We start from the raw sequence: 17824 nt of genomic DNA, 5'->3' as shown, positions 1-17824 counted from the left end.
TTCTTGCTCCTTTTTTCCTTTGTACTGGATGTTATCTGTTTTCTGTCATCTCAGGCTAAGCAGGAATTCCCTTAGGATTGTTTACTTCTGTGTTCACATCTGGTACTTTCCCTGAGTTTTGCACCTTGCTGTTACTGCAGTGTAAATAAGTAACACCAGCAAAACCAGGTTTTTGCTCATGAATAGAGCTGTTGTTGTCAGTGTTTTCTGATAAGATCTGTCTTTTCATGGAAAGGAGCAATAAATCTTTTCTCCTTCACAGTTCTGAAATCTTAGCAATACAGCATCACTTATTGTGATTTCCTACCTTTTTTTTTTCTTCCTGATTGCATCTTGCTCTCAGAACATTGGATGGACTTGGAGAGGCTGTAGAGGAGGAGGCAGCTGTGTGATGATACATATTGTTCAATAAATAGAAATGTCAGGTTGTCAGCTTCAGAAGATAAGGCACCAGGAGCAAAAACACCCAGCCCAGCTGTAAGATACTGGTGCAGCCTGGTGTGGCCCAGGCTCTCCTGCAGGACAGGGTGAAGCTGTGGCCGTGTCACACTGAGCTTTGCCTCCCAAGCACATTGCCAATAACCAGAGCCCTTGAGGAAATCACCAGGGAACTGCAAGCTATGAAATGTAATGTCAGATGGTTTTGTAATGTCAGATGGGCAAAGCTCGAGGTCTCTGAGATTAGGAGCAGCATTTCCAGGGGACTGCCAAGGGTCTGGGGGCCCCAAGGGTGTCAGTGGGCCTGCTAAGGTCCAGCTCTGCCAAGCCTCCCAGCTCCTCACATGCCTGCAAGCCTCAAGAAAAAGAGTTCAGGACAGAATTGCAAAGTTCTGCACTGTGCAGTTGAAGCTAAAAGTACAGGGAGCAGCTCTGCCAGAGGAAGGAAAATGCCTTAGTTCAGCTGGGTCTCTCTACAGACCCATCTCCTTTGCCCTGTTTGACACCAAACCATCAACCCCAGAGGAAAACACAACATTATACTTTCAATGTATGGTTGTAAAAATGGTGCATTAAAATACTCTAAAAGGAAAAGCAATTTTTTAGTGGTGTATAATGATAAACTTACCATTTGGAAAGTATTTAATTAATTGTAAACTTGGTAGTTGAGATGTTTTTTGTCTTAGAAAAGATTTTCATTATTGTCTCTGTTGGATAGCTAGAAAAATAGTTCTTTAATAGAGAACTTTCTTTAAACAGCATTTTCTGCATTGAATAAGTGTTGTGGCTGTCACAAAATGCTGTTAATAGAAGAAGCAGCAGCAGCTTTGATCTTTGACCTTGTCATTGTTAATGCAGAAATTCAGCACTGTGTTTCCAGATGGAACCTTTTATCCCAAACTGTTCTTCACTTCCCAGCTCTTGGCTACCTGTGCTCTGGTTTGCCCAGTGGCACTCACAGACCCTGGCCCCCCTTTTGGGCAGCTGGGCTTCCTCCAGGCAAGGATGTTCTGCAGTAAAATGTCCCCTTGCCCTGTGGTATTTCACTGGTCCTTCTCACTTGTCTTCTGCTATAAATAGGAGAGCAACCAGTGAATTGAAAAGCCCTGGAAGGAACTGTCAGTGTTTAATTTTATACCAGAAACCTTTATATTCTTTTCAGCTGGGATAACAAATAGTTGCTTTTCTGGTTTTAAAAATAAGAAAAGGTCAAACATGAAGGCAAATGAAGAAGGAAATGTATCATTGATTCTGCTGGAGACAATGACAGTGCACAGCCAGACCTAGAGTTTCCTCCTTCCACTGCCTAATATCCAAAAATAGAACTACCAGAGCAGGACAAATGAACCAGGCTCTCTGCTTTTGAATAGAATCTTCTGTATGCTGCTGCAAAGGGCTGATACTTGTGAATTTAAATCTGACTTCTCTACTGTCTATATCTTTTTAGACAAATTAACTTAGTCAATTTTAGCCACATGGAGAAATAGTCCCCTCCACAGTGGGGCAATTTCAGGAAAACTCCTCTTGTTACTATTGATTCATAGCAGAACATTTTAACTGGCAGAGGAGATGGCCAAACTCAAGAGAACTGAGCAATGTCAGTGAAAATGAAAAACAGCCTCTTTAGACACTGTTCTGCATTTATGTGAAATATACCTTAAATGTGACCCTTCTGGGACTGGGACTTTCAAATGCCATCTTCAATTTTCTGAAACAATAGCTGAATTATATTACTGTGCAAGTTGTGGTTCTGCAGTTTCTATGCAGTGTTCCTCCAGCAGAGAGCACTTTCAACAAGGGAAGTCAGACCCATTTCCTTTAGTAGAGCAAGTGAACCCCAGGAGCTGTGGCTTGGGAGCTGCCCTGCCAAGGCTGGCCAGAAATCTGCTCCCTTCACTGCCAGCCCTGTGTCCTGCAGCCCCAGCAGCACCAGGTGCTGAGCTGAACATCAGTGACAAACACACCAAAATGACTCAAACAACCTGTTCAGGATTCATTAAATGTTGCCTGTGATCTCACAGATTTATAATTAGCAGATTTAAGTAACTAAGCCAAGCTGACAGGGACAAAAAGGAGCCAAATGTGGAAGAGGAGCATCAGGTGGAGGTTGTCTCCTCCCACGTAACAAGCAACAAGGCAAGAGGAAATGGACTCAAATTGCACAGGGAAGGATTAGATTGGATATAAGGAGAAGTGTTTTGACTGGAAGGGTGATCAGGCATTGGAACAGGCTGCCCAGGGCAGTGGTGGAGTCACCATCCCTGGAAGTGTTCAAAAGGCATCTGCATGTGGCACCTGGGGCCGTGGTGCTGTGCTGAGGCAACTGCTGAACTCCATTGTCTTAGAGGCATTTTCCAACCTTAGCAGTTCAGTGATTCTTTACATTTATAGTGCTCTGGTAGTCCCAAGAACACTTTCACCATTGCAGATTCCCCACAGCTTTCGCAAAGCCATGAACACCTGCAGTACCCAAAGGCAGCCTCCACTCAAGTCCCTCCAGTCTGCAGCTTGACATCATCCCCATCTCTGGAGCAATTCTCTTTATTTCTACACATCTCTTTCCTTCAATCCCCCACATTTCTCCATCACTACTGGTTGCTCTTGGCTGGTTTCAGCCTGCTCACTGGAGACACCACCAAGGAGATGATCTTTTTATCACTACATGGAGACCTTTGGTTACATAATCATGTCAGCTGTGACTTAGCATGACACCTGATTCTCTGGCCAGCTCCTGGACTGGCACTATCAAAAGTCTTCAGAAACTCCAACAATTACAAGCATTTTACTCCTGGGGCAGGAATGTATTAAAACAGAACTAAAAATAATCTAAGTGCCTGCAAACCCTCCTGGAAGAGAGGGAAGCAAACCAGCAAACCTGGTCTACATTCCATTTTTAACTTCAAGCACTTTAATCCAATAACAGAAAACAAAGGAAATCTCAGACCTCCTCTTATAGACATGCTGGAGGGGGCACAGATCTATTTCTAGCTTTGAAAGTCATTCAGCAAAGGCAGAAGGTCTCTAGACACACTGAACTGCTCTGCTCATCCTGAAATCAATGAAAATGATATTTGATGCTTATGTTGGTGTTACTAATAGTTCTTACACTCAAGTATGAAGTATTTGTCAGTTTTGTTGGCCATGTCTTTTTTTTTGGCTGACCATTAAGGGGGGTGTTATGTGATTTTTCTCTGAGCTTCCACTATAATTTTTCCTTTTTCCCTGTGCATGTCTCTAGATGGCACCTAGGCCTTACACTGGGGAATTCAGATTTCTTCCTTGGCTGAGAAGAAGACACAAAAATTCAGCTGTTGAAGAATAATTTCTACTGAAACAAAACAAAACAATTCTTTTGTGTGTGGTACAGAATATGGTTTTTTTTAAAAGTCCTGCCTCCCATTTCCTTGCAGAGCCTCAGGGGCTTGCCAGGCCCAGCTGGATGGGAGGGCTGTGCTTGCCCTGCTGCCCTGGTGCAGATGGTGCCAGCAGAGGTGACTCATGCTGTCACCTCCCTGGAGCATGGCAATGACAGTGCTCAGGGCCCTCTCCCCTGCAGGCTGGACACAGAAACATGTCATGGGGCTGAGTCACTGTGCCAGGGCTCTGCAGGCTCCCCAACCCACTCATTTTCCTGTCATTTGGTGCCATGTTTAGAAAATCTTCTGCTCCCGCTGTTTATTCATTATGAGGTTTGGGTTTTTGTTGTTTCTTTCTGGCAAACAGAGAGTCTGCTTGTAAGTCGTGATGATGTAGCTTGAAATACCATGAGAGAAAAGACTTGTGTGCTCGTGTGCTATCTCCAAGCATGCAGAGGGGGCTCTGCAATGAGCCATCAAGAAAGAGAGGAGCAGAAGTGCAGGCAGCGTGTCAGGAATCCACAAAAGCACACTGAGAATCCATCCCTACTTCAATACTGTTGCAATTACTCCAGGAATGGAGTTGGGCTCCTAATCAGAGAAATGTTTTATCATTCTCATAACTCATGTGTTTAGGGTTCCTGGGCAGACATTTAAAGCTCAGCTCTGGAGGAAAAACTGCCATATGGTCACTGCTGTTTGCTTCACTGGTGTTTTTTCTACAATGAGAAAAGTGTCTTCACGGGGACTGAAGAGAATGTACCACCTCTTCCAGAGGACAGAGAGAAGTTTCCTCTGTAGGTTAGGGGACCCAAAGAATTTTTTCTCCTCTACTCTGCAGATTGCTGCTTTCCTTAAGATTTCCAAAAGCACTTTTTACTTCCTAAAGAGGTCTGACAGTAATATCAAGATGCTCTCAGTCAAACCCTGCTGACCATCCAGCTTCCAAATGAGAAATACACTGGGATTTTTTATTTTTTTTTTCAGAAGCAGCATTAACTTCCTCTGGGACCCTTGTAACTACTCACATCCAACATCCAGAGCATAAGGGGGAAAAGGAAGGTTCATAGTGCCAGTACAGATTGAATGGCCTTCCAAGAGATTTCCTTTCCAGGAGTTCCTCTTCTTCCCTTTCCTTCAAGGGCAACAAGGCAGCTCTTGCCCAGGGCAGCACCTGTTGCCTGCATTCAGTATTATTTGCCCTGCATTCAGTATTATTTGCCCTGCATTCAGTATTATTGGCTGGCAGATGTGGGATGTGCCTTATAGTTACAAGGAACCATAGATCCTGCTTTCATTAAATCAGATGGATGAAGCTTTGGCATGGTCCCATATGTCCTTCAGCCCTCCCTTTCATCATTTAACCTCTTTTTTTATTACTTTTTTCCTAATCAGCACCGTGGAGTGGATGAAACACAAAGGCTGTTTGACACAGATGGGAGGAAAGCTGTTCCATGTGCTTGAGGGGATTGGTGCAGATGGTAGGTTCAGATTTTGCCCATCAGCACAATGCACCAGCCTGCAGAACTGGGACTCTGGAGAGGTCATCTGACTTCTGATTTTTGGAATTCATGTGGTCACAGAGCTGTTACAGACCTAAAGTGCTTTGGCCACAGATTTACTTCTCTGCTGTGTGTTACAAGGCAGGAACAAAGTTTAGGTCTCAGGAAAAAGAGATGCTGAGAATATACATGGAGTACCAGCTACATGCTCTGCACTCAGACTGAAAACCAGCCAAAATAATGGGGAGAGTGCAACTAAAGTTGCTGCATGTGGCCAGCACCTTAGCCACAAGTCAGGCACAGGGACTGTAGGGAGTGCTGAACATGAATGATCTTTCTCACTCGGAATATACTGCTGGTGGTACTTTAAATTCCTGAAAATCCTCAGAGAAGAGCATGCCATTAGCTTTTTGGAGTTCCTTAGTGAGGGCAGGGAGCCAAAGTGATATAGTAAAGTATTTAATTAGTGTATTTCAGAGCTTCTCAGAATGAAGCCAAATCTTCTGAATCAGAAAAAAAAAATCCTCTCTGTCTATCACAGAGATCTCTTTTGTAGAAACTCACTGTTCTCTTTACTAGTTGGAGTGTGGCCTGATATAATTTGAATACAGCAGTTCAATATTGAACATTTCTTGCCAAGAAAATGTCATCTTTGTTAGGCATGGTCATCTTAGTCAAATGTACCAACATGCCACCCAAAGTGCATGAACACTGAATAGATAAGGAGCTGTGAGCCTTGCTCATATCCCAGCACATTTTGAATACTCACTCTCCTGGGAGGACAGTTTAAGATTAATTGATAAAAGTAATTCCAGCACCATTTAGTGTGATGGATCTCAAAAGTAAAGCAGGCTTTGCTTGGGATGAGAGTGATGGGGAGCCTAAGTCAGAATATTCATCAGTAAAAACATCTCTGCCTCCAAGTGTCCTAAACACACAGAGCAAAGGACCTTGCTCCAGTCCTGAGGCAAACATGCTGCTCTTCCCAACAAAACCAAGCCTTACAAGACAGATGGGCAGTGGAAGGGCAGATCCCAGTGGAAGGGACAGGGGTACACAAGGAAGGAAAAGAGGTCAGCAGTAAAGATTATTAGGAGAGGTATTTCACAGCTGTATTTTGGGAGGAGAGGGGTGAAAAGGCAGCAGGAATAGCTGTCATAGCACAGTGGAAGTATCAGAACAGGCGAGATGGAGTTAACCCAAGCAGCAAATAACAGAGGGATCAACATGTTTTACTAACAAGAGCAAAGCAGCTGAAGGGCAGCTCCCTGCAGAGACCTGCAATCCTGGCAGAGGCAGCAAGGAGAATAAAAGCTCTTGGGGTGTGATTAAAGTCTTATTTGTGCCAGAAACACCTACTTTCCCCACTCCTCACTTAATTCAATGATTTGGCTGCATTGTCCTTTGGGGGCTCCCTCTCACACACACACACAGTGCCAGCCCCTGCTCTGATGGCACCTCAGCTGCTCCAGGGGCTCAGGCAGCAGCACATCCCCCCCTCAGGCACAGGATTGTGAAAAACAGAGCCCAGAGATCCGTGGGCAGAGACAGTGTGGGTGAGATCCAAGCTGAGAATGCACAATTAATCACACAGGCTGGGTTTGTGCTCCTCAGGGGGTGATCTCCAAATGAAAGCCCCAGATGCTGCTCTTGGAGCCAGCACCTGAGCCCTGGCTGCCCCTGTGGCCCTGGATAAAACCTGTGCCAGGGAGCTGATGCTGGAGGCTGCTGCCTTCCAGGGCAGAGATTCAATGGCAGCTCTCAGGAGAAGCAGCAGTTTCAATGAGAGCTGAAGGTGCAGTTTCTGCTAATGTTACTTTTCTTTTTACTTAAGCTGTCTTCTTTGTCTTAACATTAATGGACTTTCTGCACATATCAAGGATTTGAAGCATTTAACATCAACCATGGAGGACATTCACCCAAGGCACAAAACCTCAGAAACAGATAAATGCCAAATTATGTCAGTTTCCAGATCTCTGGTGTTAGAGCTGAATTATTAGTAGGGTCACAAAGAAATCTGGTGGTAGAATATGAACCTTGCCCTGGCTGTGCCAAATAATCTGTCACCCTCTGCTGCCCCTTCCCAGGCTCTGCTGTTCTTGCTCTGGTGAAAACTCTTGCTGCAGTAAGTGCAAAAAGGCTCCCCTGTCTTTTCCCAGGACCATTTTGGATACAAGTGCCCCCTCCAGAATGTTCTCTGATGTTCAAGAAAGTAAAATCTGAAATTATCCTCAGTGACGGGTATGAACCTACACACAAATCAGTGAGCAAGACAAGTAACCAAGGGCTCAATGGGCATTTAGTATTAAATACCCTTTGCTTTCTGTGAAACTTGGTGAGCTCAATGGGCATTTAGTATTAAATACCCTTTGCTTTTTGTGAAACTTGGTGAGCTCAATGGGCATTTAGTATTAAATACCCTTTGCTTTCTGTGAAACTTGGTGAGCTCAATGGGCATTTAGTATTAAATACCCTTTGCTTTCTGTGAAACTTGGTGAGCTCAATGGGCATTTAGTATTAAATACCCTTTGCTTTTTGTGAAACTTGGTGAGCCAAGAGTGTCAGGATCCCTTTCAGGCTGGCAGCTCCCAGCAAGGCCAGGGCCAGGTTCTCAGATCAGATCTGGCCAATCCCATCAGCAGAGAGTGGGGTTTGCATGTCTGACCATGCTTTTTCTGTTTCTGCAGGATGGATGACATCCAGCTGTGCAAAGACATTATGAACCTTAAGCAGGAGCTGCAGACTTTGGTAGCAATCCCAGGTAATGGCTGTCTCCACCCAGTGTTAGGGTAACACCTGTGCTCCTGGCACCATCCCCACCCCTGCCCCAACAACCAGAATCTCCTCCCCACAAGGTGCAGTTTCATATCTCTCTCCTCAAGTCCTCATCTTTAATTCCCATTTTCCTGCCCATCTCTAATCTCTGTCTCTGAATTTCTTTTCATGCTGTATTTCCCTGCTCCCATGGCAGCAACCCTGCAAATATCACTCAAACAAGGAGCAAATTCCTTATTTCTTGTACTCCCTTGGCAATCTCAAGGGAACCAAGTGCCACAGAGATTGTCAGGTAAAAAAGACAAGTGCTGAGATACCAGAGATAAAAGAGGGAGAGGAGAAGGATTTATAACCATCACTGTGAATGTGATTGATTTTTTCCTTGCTACACCAATCCATTATCACACCTGTAGTTAAATCTACCTTCTAGGATCAAGAAGAACAGGTTTCTATGAAAAGCAAGGCCCAAAACTTTGCCATAAATCTCTGCAAATTCAGTGTTTGAAGGAGGGACAGAGCTGTGGGCAGTTCTGCAGTCCTTGGCTCAGAACTCCAGCTGCCATCAGTGAGGAATTCCACTTCTCTACAGCTTTGCCATTTTAGATGATCCACAGCCCCACTCTGTTCAAGAAAAAAATAAATCCTGCAAAACACTCAGCAACTGCAGCAGGCCAGTTACATCACATATTACTGCACAGCCTCCAGCACCCTGCAGAAATAATTTGCTTAACTGCTCCTGCTTAACTATTAAGTCCAAGTTTTGTCTATTCTTTGGTTATCCTCATTTTTCCTCCTCACGTTTTATTGTGCAACTTTGGAAGGACAACTTTGTCCTCAGAAAGGAGAGACCAGGGCATTTGTGACATAGGAAAGAGATCTATGCTGAAACCACTCACTTTTAGCTGTGTAAAAACTTTGCCACATTTTGCACCTAACAGAAACAGATTAATAATATTTCTTACTTTTTCTTTCCTTATACTTCTTATAGAGGTCACATTTCAAATTTTTAATAATAACACTGTTGGTTCTTTATTCATTCAAATGGAGAGGATTACAAATCCTAGAAAGTATCTGTGAATGCTGCCCCTTGCCTCACTTTCCTGATCTGCAAGCTTTGCTGTCCAGACTTTGAACTAACAGATAGGGTTAATCAGCTTTCATTCTTGTGGTGTTCCTGCTGTTTGGGTTTTTTTTATCTTTTAGAAGTGATTTTCCAGTCTCAAGGCCTCAAGCAGAGACCCACAGACAGCAGTTTCTCCTTAGCACTTCACAAATCTCAGCTAATTTAAGAACCCAAGAGGTGCAGTTCCAGCAGCAGCATCTGCAGGCAGGGTCACAGAGAGCTTGGTCCTAACAAAGACAGAGCAGCTGCTGGCACTGACTCTGTGCTGACACAGCATGTGCCTAACCTAGAAAAACACTTTCCAGAAGTGGATTCATTCACAGGATCTCCACCATAATTTTCCTGAAAGAATACAGATTTGTATGGAGAGCTGCTCTTTGGTTTCAGTGGACACAGTTTAGCCAATTTCAGTAAGTCTGGAATCAGTCCTTTAGTACACAGAATATGCAATATTTTGCCACATATATTAATATTCTCAGTAGACAGTTTCCTGAAGGGTATAATGGGAGAGCACATCTCAATTCAGGAAAAGGATTGAAAGGAAGTAGAAAGTAGATTCTATCTTCAGAAGTGAGGAGAGTCCTTGCTCCTTAGCCATTACAGACAAAGCAGGAAAAAGCAGCCACTTCTAAGCATTCTTTTTTTTTTTTAATCTGTACTAAAAACAATTATTTTCAAGTGTCTGATTAGTTGAGCCATTTAAAGTGTCTTATAACTTAAATCAGCAGCCACAACACAGGTCAGATGATCAGACTGCAGAGCTCACTCTGCCTCCCCCAGCTCCCACTGCTCCGAACTGGGCAGTTCTGCTGCCAAAAGCCCAAAATCTTGATTTAATACAAGGTGTCTTCATAGCTGCTCAAAATGTTCAGCTTCTCAGAGAAATACATGAGCTTGGATTTGCCTCTGGCTTTCTCATCTCTGCTGCACTTGCCAGGTTTGAAGAGTTCTGTCTTAAACACGTTTGCTTTATAGCCTGAAACGACAGCTCTGTAATCCCTAACATTTATGACTTTTAGTTTGCAACAGGCACCTCTTTCATGCCACAAAAATTGTTGTTTACAGACAACCCAGCCATTCCAGGCTGGCCAATTCACAAGGAGATATATTAATTACTCAGATTTTTGAAGTACAGGGAAAATAAACTTGCATTTATTTTTCCACATTTTACAATTGATGCTGTTGGTGGGGATTTGCAGCTCACCTGCCTTGTCAGAATAGAAAAAAAAGGTGTTATTTTCAACAGCCAAAGCTGTCTTGAAACACAGAGAAATAGTTCATTTTGGTGTGATCTCCTTTCCCCTGAGGTCAAATGGAGTTTGTACATTGGATTTTAACAAAGCATCTGGAACTATTTTCTTGCCAAAGCTCTTAAAAATTTTCCAAGCAATGTCTTGAAGAGTCATTGCAAATTAAAACCAGGCTTAGCAAACGCCACAGAGCCTTCAGCCCATTAAGCTGATCAGAGCCAAGAGCAGCAAGTGAGGAGAGCAGAGGCAGTGACCCAGCTTGCTGGGGTTTGGTGACTCAGTCTGGAAAACCATTGACTTCAATCAGCAGCTGATCCTCAGACATCTGCAACATCCTACACCACCCCCTCACACTCCCCAGAGTCCAAAGTAACACACTCTTTTCTCTCCTTTTGACCAGAAAAAGAAAAAACCAAGATGGAGAAGCAAAGAGAGGATGAACTGATTCAGAAGATACATCGATTGGTACAAAAAAGAGATTTTCTTGTAGATGATGCAGAGGTGGAGAGATTAAGGTAAGAACCAAGAGCAACTGAACTTATTTAGTGGCATTCCACAAACCTAATAATACAATAGATTAAGTGACAAAATTTAAATCAACATTAATGGGAGAGAATTGGTCCTTCAAAACAACTTACCAAGTTAAAAGCCTCCTCTCCATTCCATAGGAAAACCATTAAAATTAGATTACTCTAATTCTGTGGCTCTTTATCCCATTAATGATCCAGACATCTCATGAATAACAGTGAGCTTTGGTCTCTTATTTTCCTACCAGAAACAGTCTGGCCATTTACCATTGAAAAGAACAGGATTTATGCTGCTACCAGGGAATTCTCTTGGGATAAGAGGTAGACATGAAATGGAATTTTATAAGGGACATATTTGTAGACATCTAAAATCCTCCTTTTTTAATTATTCATGTTGTCAGGTTGATTACTACTATTCTCATCTTGTCATAGCAAAACAACTCAAACAACAACAAAAAACCCCAAACCAACTAAAAAGCCCTCAGCAGCACAGCCCTACCTAAGACATGGGCAGGTTCTGAAGGGTTTCATCTCCACAGTTTAGCCCAAAGCTGCCAAGAAAGTTGTAGGCTTCCTCAAAAGTTCACTTCCAGCACTCAAATCCAATCTTTGGTTTGAGGTCAGCACTCTACAGAGTCAGTTTTGCTCTTCCTTCCCCCTCATTCAGCAGTAAAGACTCCATCCATTTATCCAAAAGGACAATATCTCCTCCAACACATTGAAATCCTAAGCCAGCAAGGAGAGGATTTGGCAAAGCTTCTGCCAGTCCTGCAGCTGATCAAAGAGAGCTGGCCAGGGGCAGCAGCTGACAGGAGCCTGAGCTAGAACTGAACCCAGAGCTCTCACTGAACCCTGTGTGCAAATCACAAAAGCCTCAGCAGCAGTTTTCATTTAGGCAAATATTTTGCTTTTTAATAAGCGGCAAAATTAAATGTTTCTAAAAATAGCAAAGAAATTAATTGTTTACTAGTGACTTGATCCTAGCTGCTCTAGCTTTTTCTGTCCCATTTACAAAGAAAACTCCTTCCTCTGTTTTCCTTCCTTCCACCAGGGAAAAAGAAGAAGACAGAGAGATGGCTGAGTTCCTTCGCACCAAGTTAAAACCCATCGACAAAGCAACACAGTCTCCTACCAGTGAGTTCCTAATCATTAAGAAAAAACAAGAGCAAAAGGAAAAACTCCAAAGACAACTGATTATAAGAACATTTTCACAGGGCAGCCTCTGGCAAAAGCTAGGAGAAGCTAGCTAGATCACCTAGAAACAGCTCAGGGTGTCAGCAACTGCTGGCCACTTAGACTTCAGATACCAAATTACCCCTTAAAACTGAATTTCAGTCACCTATGGCCACTTCAGAATTGCTCTGCATGTTTTAAATATGCAAAGTATATTTGTATACACAGAGCCACAAGCTGCTTTTCTAAGCAGTTCGATTTTTATTAATAATTTTCCTATCTGTTTCTGCAAAAATAATGAAAAAAAACACCTCTTCAGGTCCATGCTGAATTTCTGAAACAAAGTTCACTTGTTTTACTGCAGTCAAGATGGAAACTAGAGAAAAAACTGCAAACTTCCACAGCTAACCCAAATTTCTTACACATTACCATCAGAAATAGGCTTTTGAACCACCCCAACCCAAATCACTTGTAGGCAGAATGGAAACACTCTGGTTTCTGAGAGACAAAGTGGATTTCCTGATGCCTCAGAAGCTTTTAGCTGCAACTTTCAAACAGAACAGTCACAGCCACAGCAGGAGCTGTAGCAGTTCACAGGTTGATTTTGCCCTGTCTCAGGATGAGCTCTCAGGCAGAGTCAAGTGAGAGCAGTGCCCTTCTTAGAGAGGTCCAGCAGCTGAAGAGGTTTGTATCAAACATTCTGCCATTTTGCACAGATCAAGATCTTGCTCAAGAGTTCCCAGAGGGACTGGAATGACCTTGAAGTTGAGAAGAGACATTTTAAGATGCATCACTAATTATTTATACCCCCTTAGTCACAGGGAGCATGACTCATCTCCCTTGTTTATTTACATTCTCATTGCTTTTAAATGCAGTTTTAAAGATTAAAAGATTCTTTTCACCCTGAAAAATGAAAACCTGCCTTTATCTTGTTCCCTTAATTACAACATCCAAGCCAATGAGAGAATAAATTCTAGCAATACTTTTGTCCTTCAGCTCCTTTCCTTGCTGGGAATTGAACAGTGAAATGACTTTGTGAAAGGACCCATGGCTATGAAAAGGGACACCTGCCTTGAACCAGATACAATTTTACCCTCCCTTTGAGATGTATGGATCCTTCAGCTCCTCTTAACACCCTTCCCTGAAGAGATGAGACTTTCTGAGCAGTTTCAAACCAGCAAAGTGTATTGTTCAAACAGCACCTAAAAAATTCAGGGTGGGTGGAGAGAGGGCAGGAAAGGTTTGCACCCTTTAGGGCAGAAGTAGGAAGGAAGAGTTTGAGCAGCTCTTGGTTCTAATGGTGTCCTGTTTTGAACATTGCAGGCAGCCCAGCAGAAAAGAAGGCAGAACCTCCTCCAAGCAAGCCCACCATTGCCAAGGCTGGGCTGGCAATTATTAAAGATTGTTGTGGGGCCACACAGTGCAACATCATGTAGAGAGAGCCCTGGGCTTCCCAGCCTGCTTGTCTTTTCAGTGTTTCCATTGAGTGGAAGTGGATGGTGAGGGGAACCAGCAGCATCCTGCTGAGGGAGCCAGAGCAGCTGCACAGGTGTCATCCATGGACTGCACCAGGCAGGTTCCTCGCTGTTGCATGGATCACTCTACACGCATGCCTAAAAACAAAAGAAATCTATTTAGTGGCTGTCCAGGGACCAGAAGAGATCAGCAGGAGAGTCAACAAAAGCCACCCCTGTGATACAGGTGAATGAAAAGGGGCTGTATTTAATCCAGTATGGTGTAAAACAGCAATTTTTATGGGCTATAACTTTAGAAGAATATGTTGTACACTTTCCCCCCCCATGACAAACTGCACTCAAAAATTGCCAAATTCTCCTATTTTGGCTACTTTTCAGAACAAAAGCCACAAGTAGCAATGCTATATATAGCACAAGTGATAGAGGAAGCAACTGTAGGATAACTGATGTTGCATACAAAATACCAAACTTGTGTGATGTTCAAGTACTTTGCCGTGGAGTTTCATTTCAAATTCTTTCTAAAGAATGAGATCAGTGACAAGGATGCTGCAGGTAGCTACAGATTTTTATATCCCATATGATATCTGAATTACTCAAGTCAAATTAATATTGCTTGCACCAGGGGAAATAAATCCCTGGCAAAGCTTTAGCAAAGCACAGCCACAGTAATCTGCAAGTTGATGATGCAGTCCAAGGTTGTGTCACTTCTGTTTTAGATCTCCAACTCCCATGAAGTAAGAGAAACATTCACCCAGGATTTTGTCCATTTTTACAAGCTACATGCAGCAGGAGATTACACATCACTGAGAGATTGCTGGGAGAAGAACTGAAGACAAAATTTAACTAATATTGAAACCATGCTTAAAACGAGTTTTAATTGTATATTTTGTGACCACAAGAAATAGAAACTATCCATAAAAAAGCATAGGAAGACACAAGACACCCAAGACAATTTGGCCACAAGACAAATATACAAATACAGAAGTGGGTATTTGTGGCAGGAAGATCACATTCTATATAAAATGGGTTTAAAATTAAGGGAAATACAGAAATACTTGTCTGTGTTTCACCATTAAGTGTGTTTCTGGTCTCTATGCAGATTAAGCTTGTGGAATCTAATATCTTTATATTAGCTGTCAGTAGCTGGTTTGTCTGTGTGATGGTATTCCATATAAATGTACTGTGATAGGTGTAAATAGTAAAATAAACGTACATGGATCTAGTGTGACAATCTCAGGCTTAGAAATAACAAAAGATAGCAACAAGTTCCTAAAATAACATTTTGCAAAAGGAACTTCCATTTTGTGAAGCCAGCTAAGTGAAGTGTGTGCTTATATACCAAGGAACTACAGTATAGGGAAGGAGAAAAAATTAACAGCAGTTACCCCAAAAGGATAAACAGTTATTTTTTTAGGGAGAAAAAGTATCTAATTAAGGTTGAAGGCAATAGACACCATCTAAAGTAACTCAGAATATCCTTATACAAATAAAACCCAATCCCTAGCACTGACTGATTTGATGAAAACCACTTGCATTTCCAGAATAATTTCAGTATTGCAGACTCACTTGAGACAAAGAACCAACATCACTAAGTACCTTCAGTTTTAAGGATCAAAGAGGAAAAAAACCAAAAGGTTTCCACTGAGACATAGAAGCACTTTAATTATTTTGACCAAAGATGCAGGAAAGAGAACAAAGGCTGACTCTCATGTATGATAATTGTGTCCTTGTTGAGACATAAAACACCACACTGAGCTCTGTAGCTTCACAGTCTGTACCTGGTGTGGGCTGGACTCTGCAGGCACCTGTGTGCATTTACACAGTTATGGGGAGAACTGCTTTTAGGGGAGAAAATACACACTGGAGGGAAAGAAACACCCATTGGCCTCTGTAAAATTCCCCAGGCTCTTGCTGGTACCCAGTTAAGACATCAGGAATTGTCAGTATCTAAAGGCAAGAGGCAGATGTTCAGTGTCACTAATAAAGGCAAATGGGAATCAGGGAAAAAGTTCTAGTGAAGCACCAACTTTAAACCTCAGGGGAATCAGCTGTGAATGCCACTAATAAAGGCTCCAGAAGGACTTTGCACATGGTTTTTAAGGCCTGAGGTGACTCCTGCACATGAGTGTTTAAGCCAGGCTGTGCTGATGAGAGGGGTGATCCCTACAGGCTGCACAGAATCCACCTGGGAATGAAGTGAAGTGAGTGCAATGTTGGTTTCTATGAAAAAATTTCATTAGCAAGAAACAGACATTCCTGGGAAGCAACACTCATGACCAGGCTACAGAGCAATCTCCTTTAATTAAAACCAAGAAAAAACACAGCAAGTAGGAATGTGCAATATTCTTACAGCTGAGCACTGGCAGCCAGTGCCCCAAAGGGACTGGAACTCCAGCAGTGTTAATGAGAGTGAACTTCATTTTCAGAAGTTCTAGCTTGGCTCAGCTGGAAGGTTTTCTGTGTGCCAGTTTTTGTTTTTAATTAGCAAATTTCTCTGTTTATTTGGGTGGGTTTGAAGAGCTTGCCTGCAGTGCACAAGTGGTTCCTTCAGAAGTGGATCAGTGATGCTGCTTAGCAATAAAGTCCTGGATTTTTAAGACTGTAAGGTCCCATTCTCAACTGTGTTCAACACTGGTTTAGTGTTGCCTATCCAGAACACAGCAGAGCCCTTATGGCTGATGTCAAAGCTAATGGCTGCAATGAAACAAATTAAACTTAGGAAGGAATTAAGTGTAAAACTCTTGACCCTTATTTTTAAAAACCAGACTAAATCACTGAATATCCCAAGAACAACTAGGGGCTTTGTAACTTCCTTGATCCTGTGAGCACAACACATTATACAATCCCCATATATCAAATCAGCAGAGTATCAGACAAGTATCTTTGGGTGACTATAGGAGTAACTGGCATCATTTCAGAGTTGATTTTCAGCTATCAGTCACTGTCAGCAGAGAGGGACATTGATGAAAGCACCCAGTATCTCTTCTGGAAATCCTGGCTATTTATCACTTCAGAAAGAAGGCAAGGCAGTGGAAAAGGAAGAGTGTGTGGAAGAATGTGTAAGGTGGATTTCACACTCTGGTAAACATGACTATGTTCAGGAAAGGATCTCAGTCTACTGAGAAAAACAAAAGTGCTGAAGTGCTGTTTGTACAAATCACCAATTCCACCAGCAAATGGTTCTCTTGTACCTTCCCCTAGGCCTACTGAATCTCTTCCAAGTTAAACATATTTCTGAATAAACTAAGCTGCTGTGTTATACTAAGCCTTTGTTTCTTCCTGTTACTGAGGGAAAAGTTGGTGGTGGAGTGGAATGGGATGCAGTTCCTGTGCTGCTACACTTCTCAAAAAGAATAAGGTTACTATTCTGCACAAAAGGAGTAATGCTGAGGGGTAAGTTTGGGCTGCTACTGAAAGAAAGGATTTTCTCACTGAATAAAGAAAGCCCATCAAAAAAGCCAATCTCATAATGCTCTAAGATGACTTTGGAACCACAGCCTGCTCAGATTAGAGACAGTTCCCAGCCCTGCACTGAGAATAAGGGCCCTGACTCACCTGAGTATCAGAACTGCTGTGCCAAGAGGGCCCTGGTGTTATTGAAATGAACAAAAAATCCTCCCTGACCCCAGCACAAATGCTACCATTGTTACCAAAGTGCACCTTGTTTCACATGACCCCCTCCAGCCCACAAACAGCCAGGCAAGCAGGCTGCTTTCAAACAGGATCACACCAAAAACATTGCCTAAAGGCCAAAACTCCCTCTCCCTCCCATGTGCACACAAGACTTGACACGGGATGCTGAGAACAGCTCAGCAGCTGAGCCTGGATCCCAACAGCCTCAGCAGCAACCCTGGCTCAGGGATGAGTAAGGAGGGGTCTCACAGGAGATCTCCCCTCACATGGAATTTTGATTTCCTGTTTCTTAATGAGAGGCAGTTTTCTGTATCAACACTTCATGGGAGAGTGAAAGAATTGTGGTAAGACACCAAGAGATGTTTAAACTGATACCTAAACAGTGAATGTCATCAGTTACAGAGAGCAGTGGACTTTAACAGGCTTGATCACAAAACCAGAGGAGACGACTGCAGCCACTATCAAGTTTCTTGCAGCCAATTACCTCATCCCAGCATAAGAGTGTGTTGTTTTTCTCCTTCATGACACAGGCAGGATGCAATTCCTCACTTTTGAATTCAGTAACTGAAAGA

At 42.8% G+C, this 17824-nt stretch overlaps 1 protein-coding gene across 2 annotated transcripts in view; it reads left to right on the top strand.

Annotated features, from left to right (window-relative positions):
- Positions 1 to 16884, top strand: part of BMERB1 (bMERB domain containing 1) — a 46851-nt gene extending 29967 nt beyond the window's left edge. For both annotated transcript variants that reach the window (XM_071444175.1, XM_071444177.1), the window contains 4 exons: positions 7984 to 8057; positions 10845 to 10959; positions 12023 to 12105; positions 13468 to 16884. In XM_071444175.1, the coding sequence (XP_071300276.1) occupies positions 7984 to 8057; positions 10845 to 10959; positions 12023 to 12105; positions 13468 to 13580 (385 nt within the window). In that variant the 3' untranslated portion in view covers positions 13581 to 16884. The remainder of the gene's footprint in view (positions 1 to 7983; positions 8058 to 10844; positions 10960 to 12022; positions 12106 to 13467) is intronic.
- The last annotated feature ends 940 nt before the right edge of the window (positions 16885 to 17824 follow it).

This window comes from Agelaius tricolor, unplaced genomic scaffold (genome assembly GCF_023055355.1).
Source record: "Agelaius tricolor isolate 1412-34295 unplaced genomic scaffold, bAgeTri1.0.p SCAF_19, whole genome shotgun sequence".
NCBI lineage: Eukaryota > Metazoa > Chordata > Aves > Passeriformes > Icteridae > Agelaius > Agelaius tricolor.
This window is presented reverse-complemented; position numbering and strand designations above follow the sequence as displayed.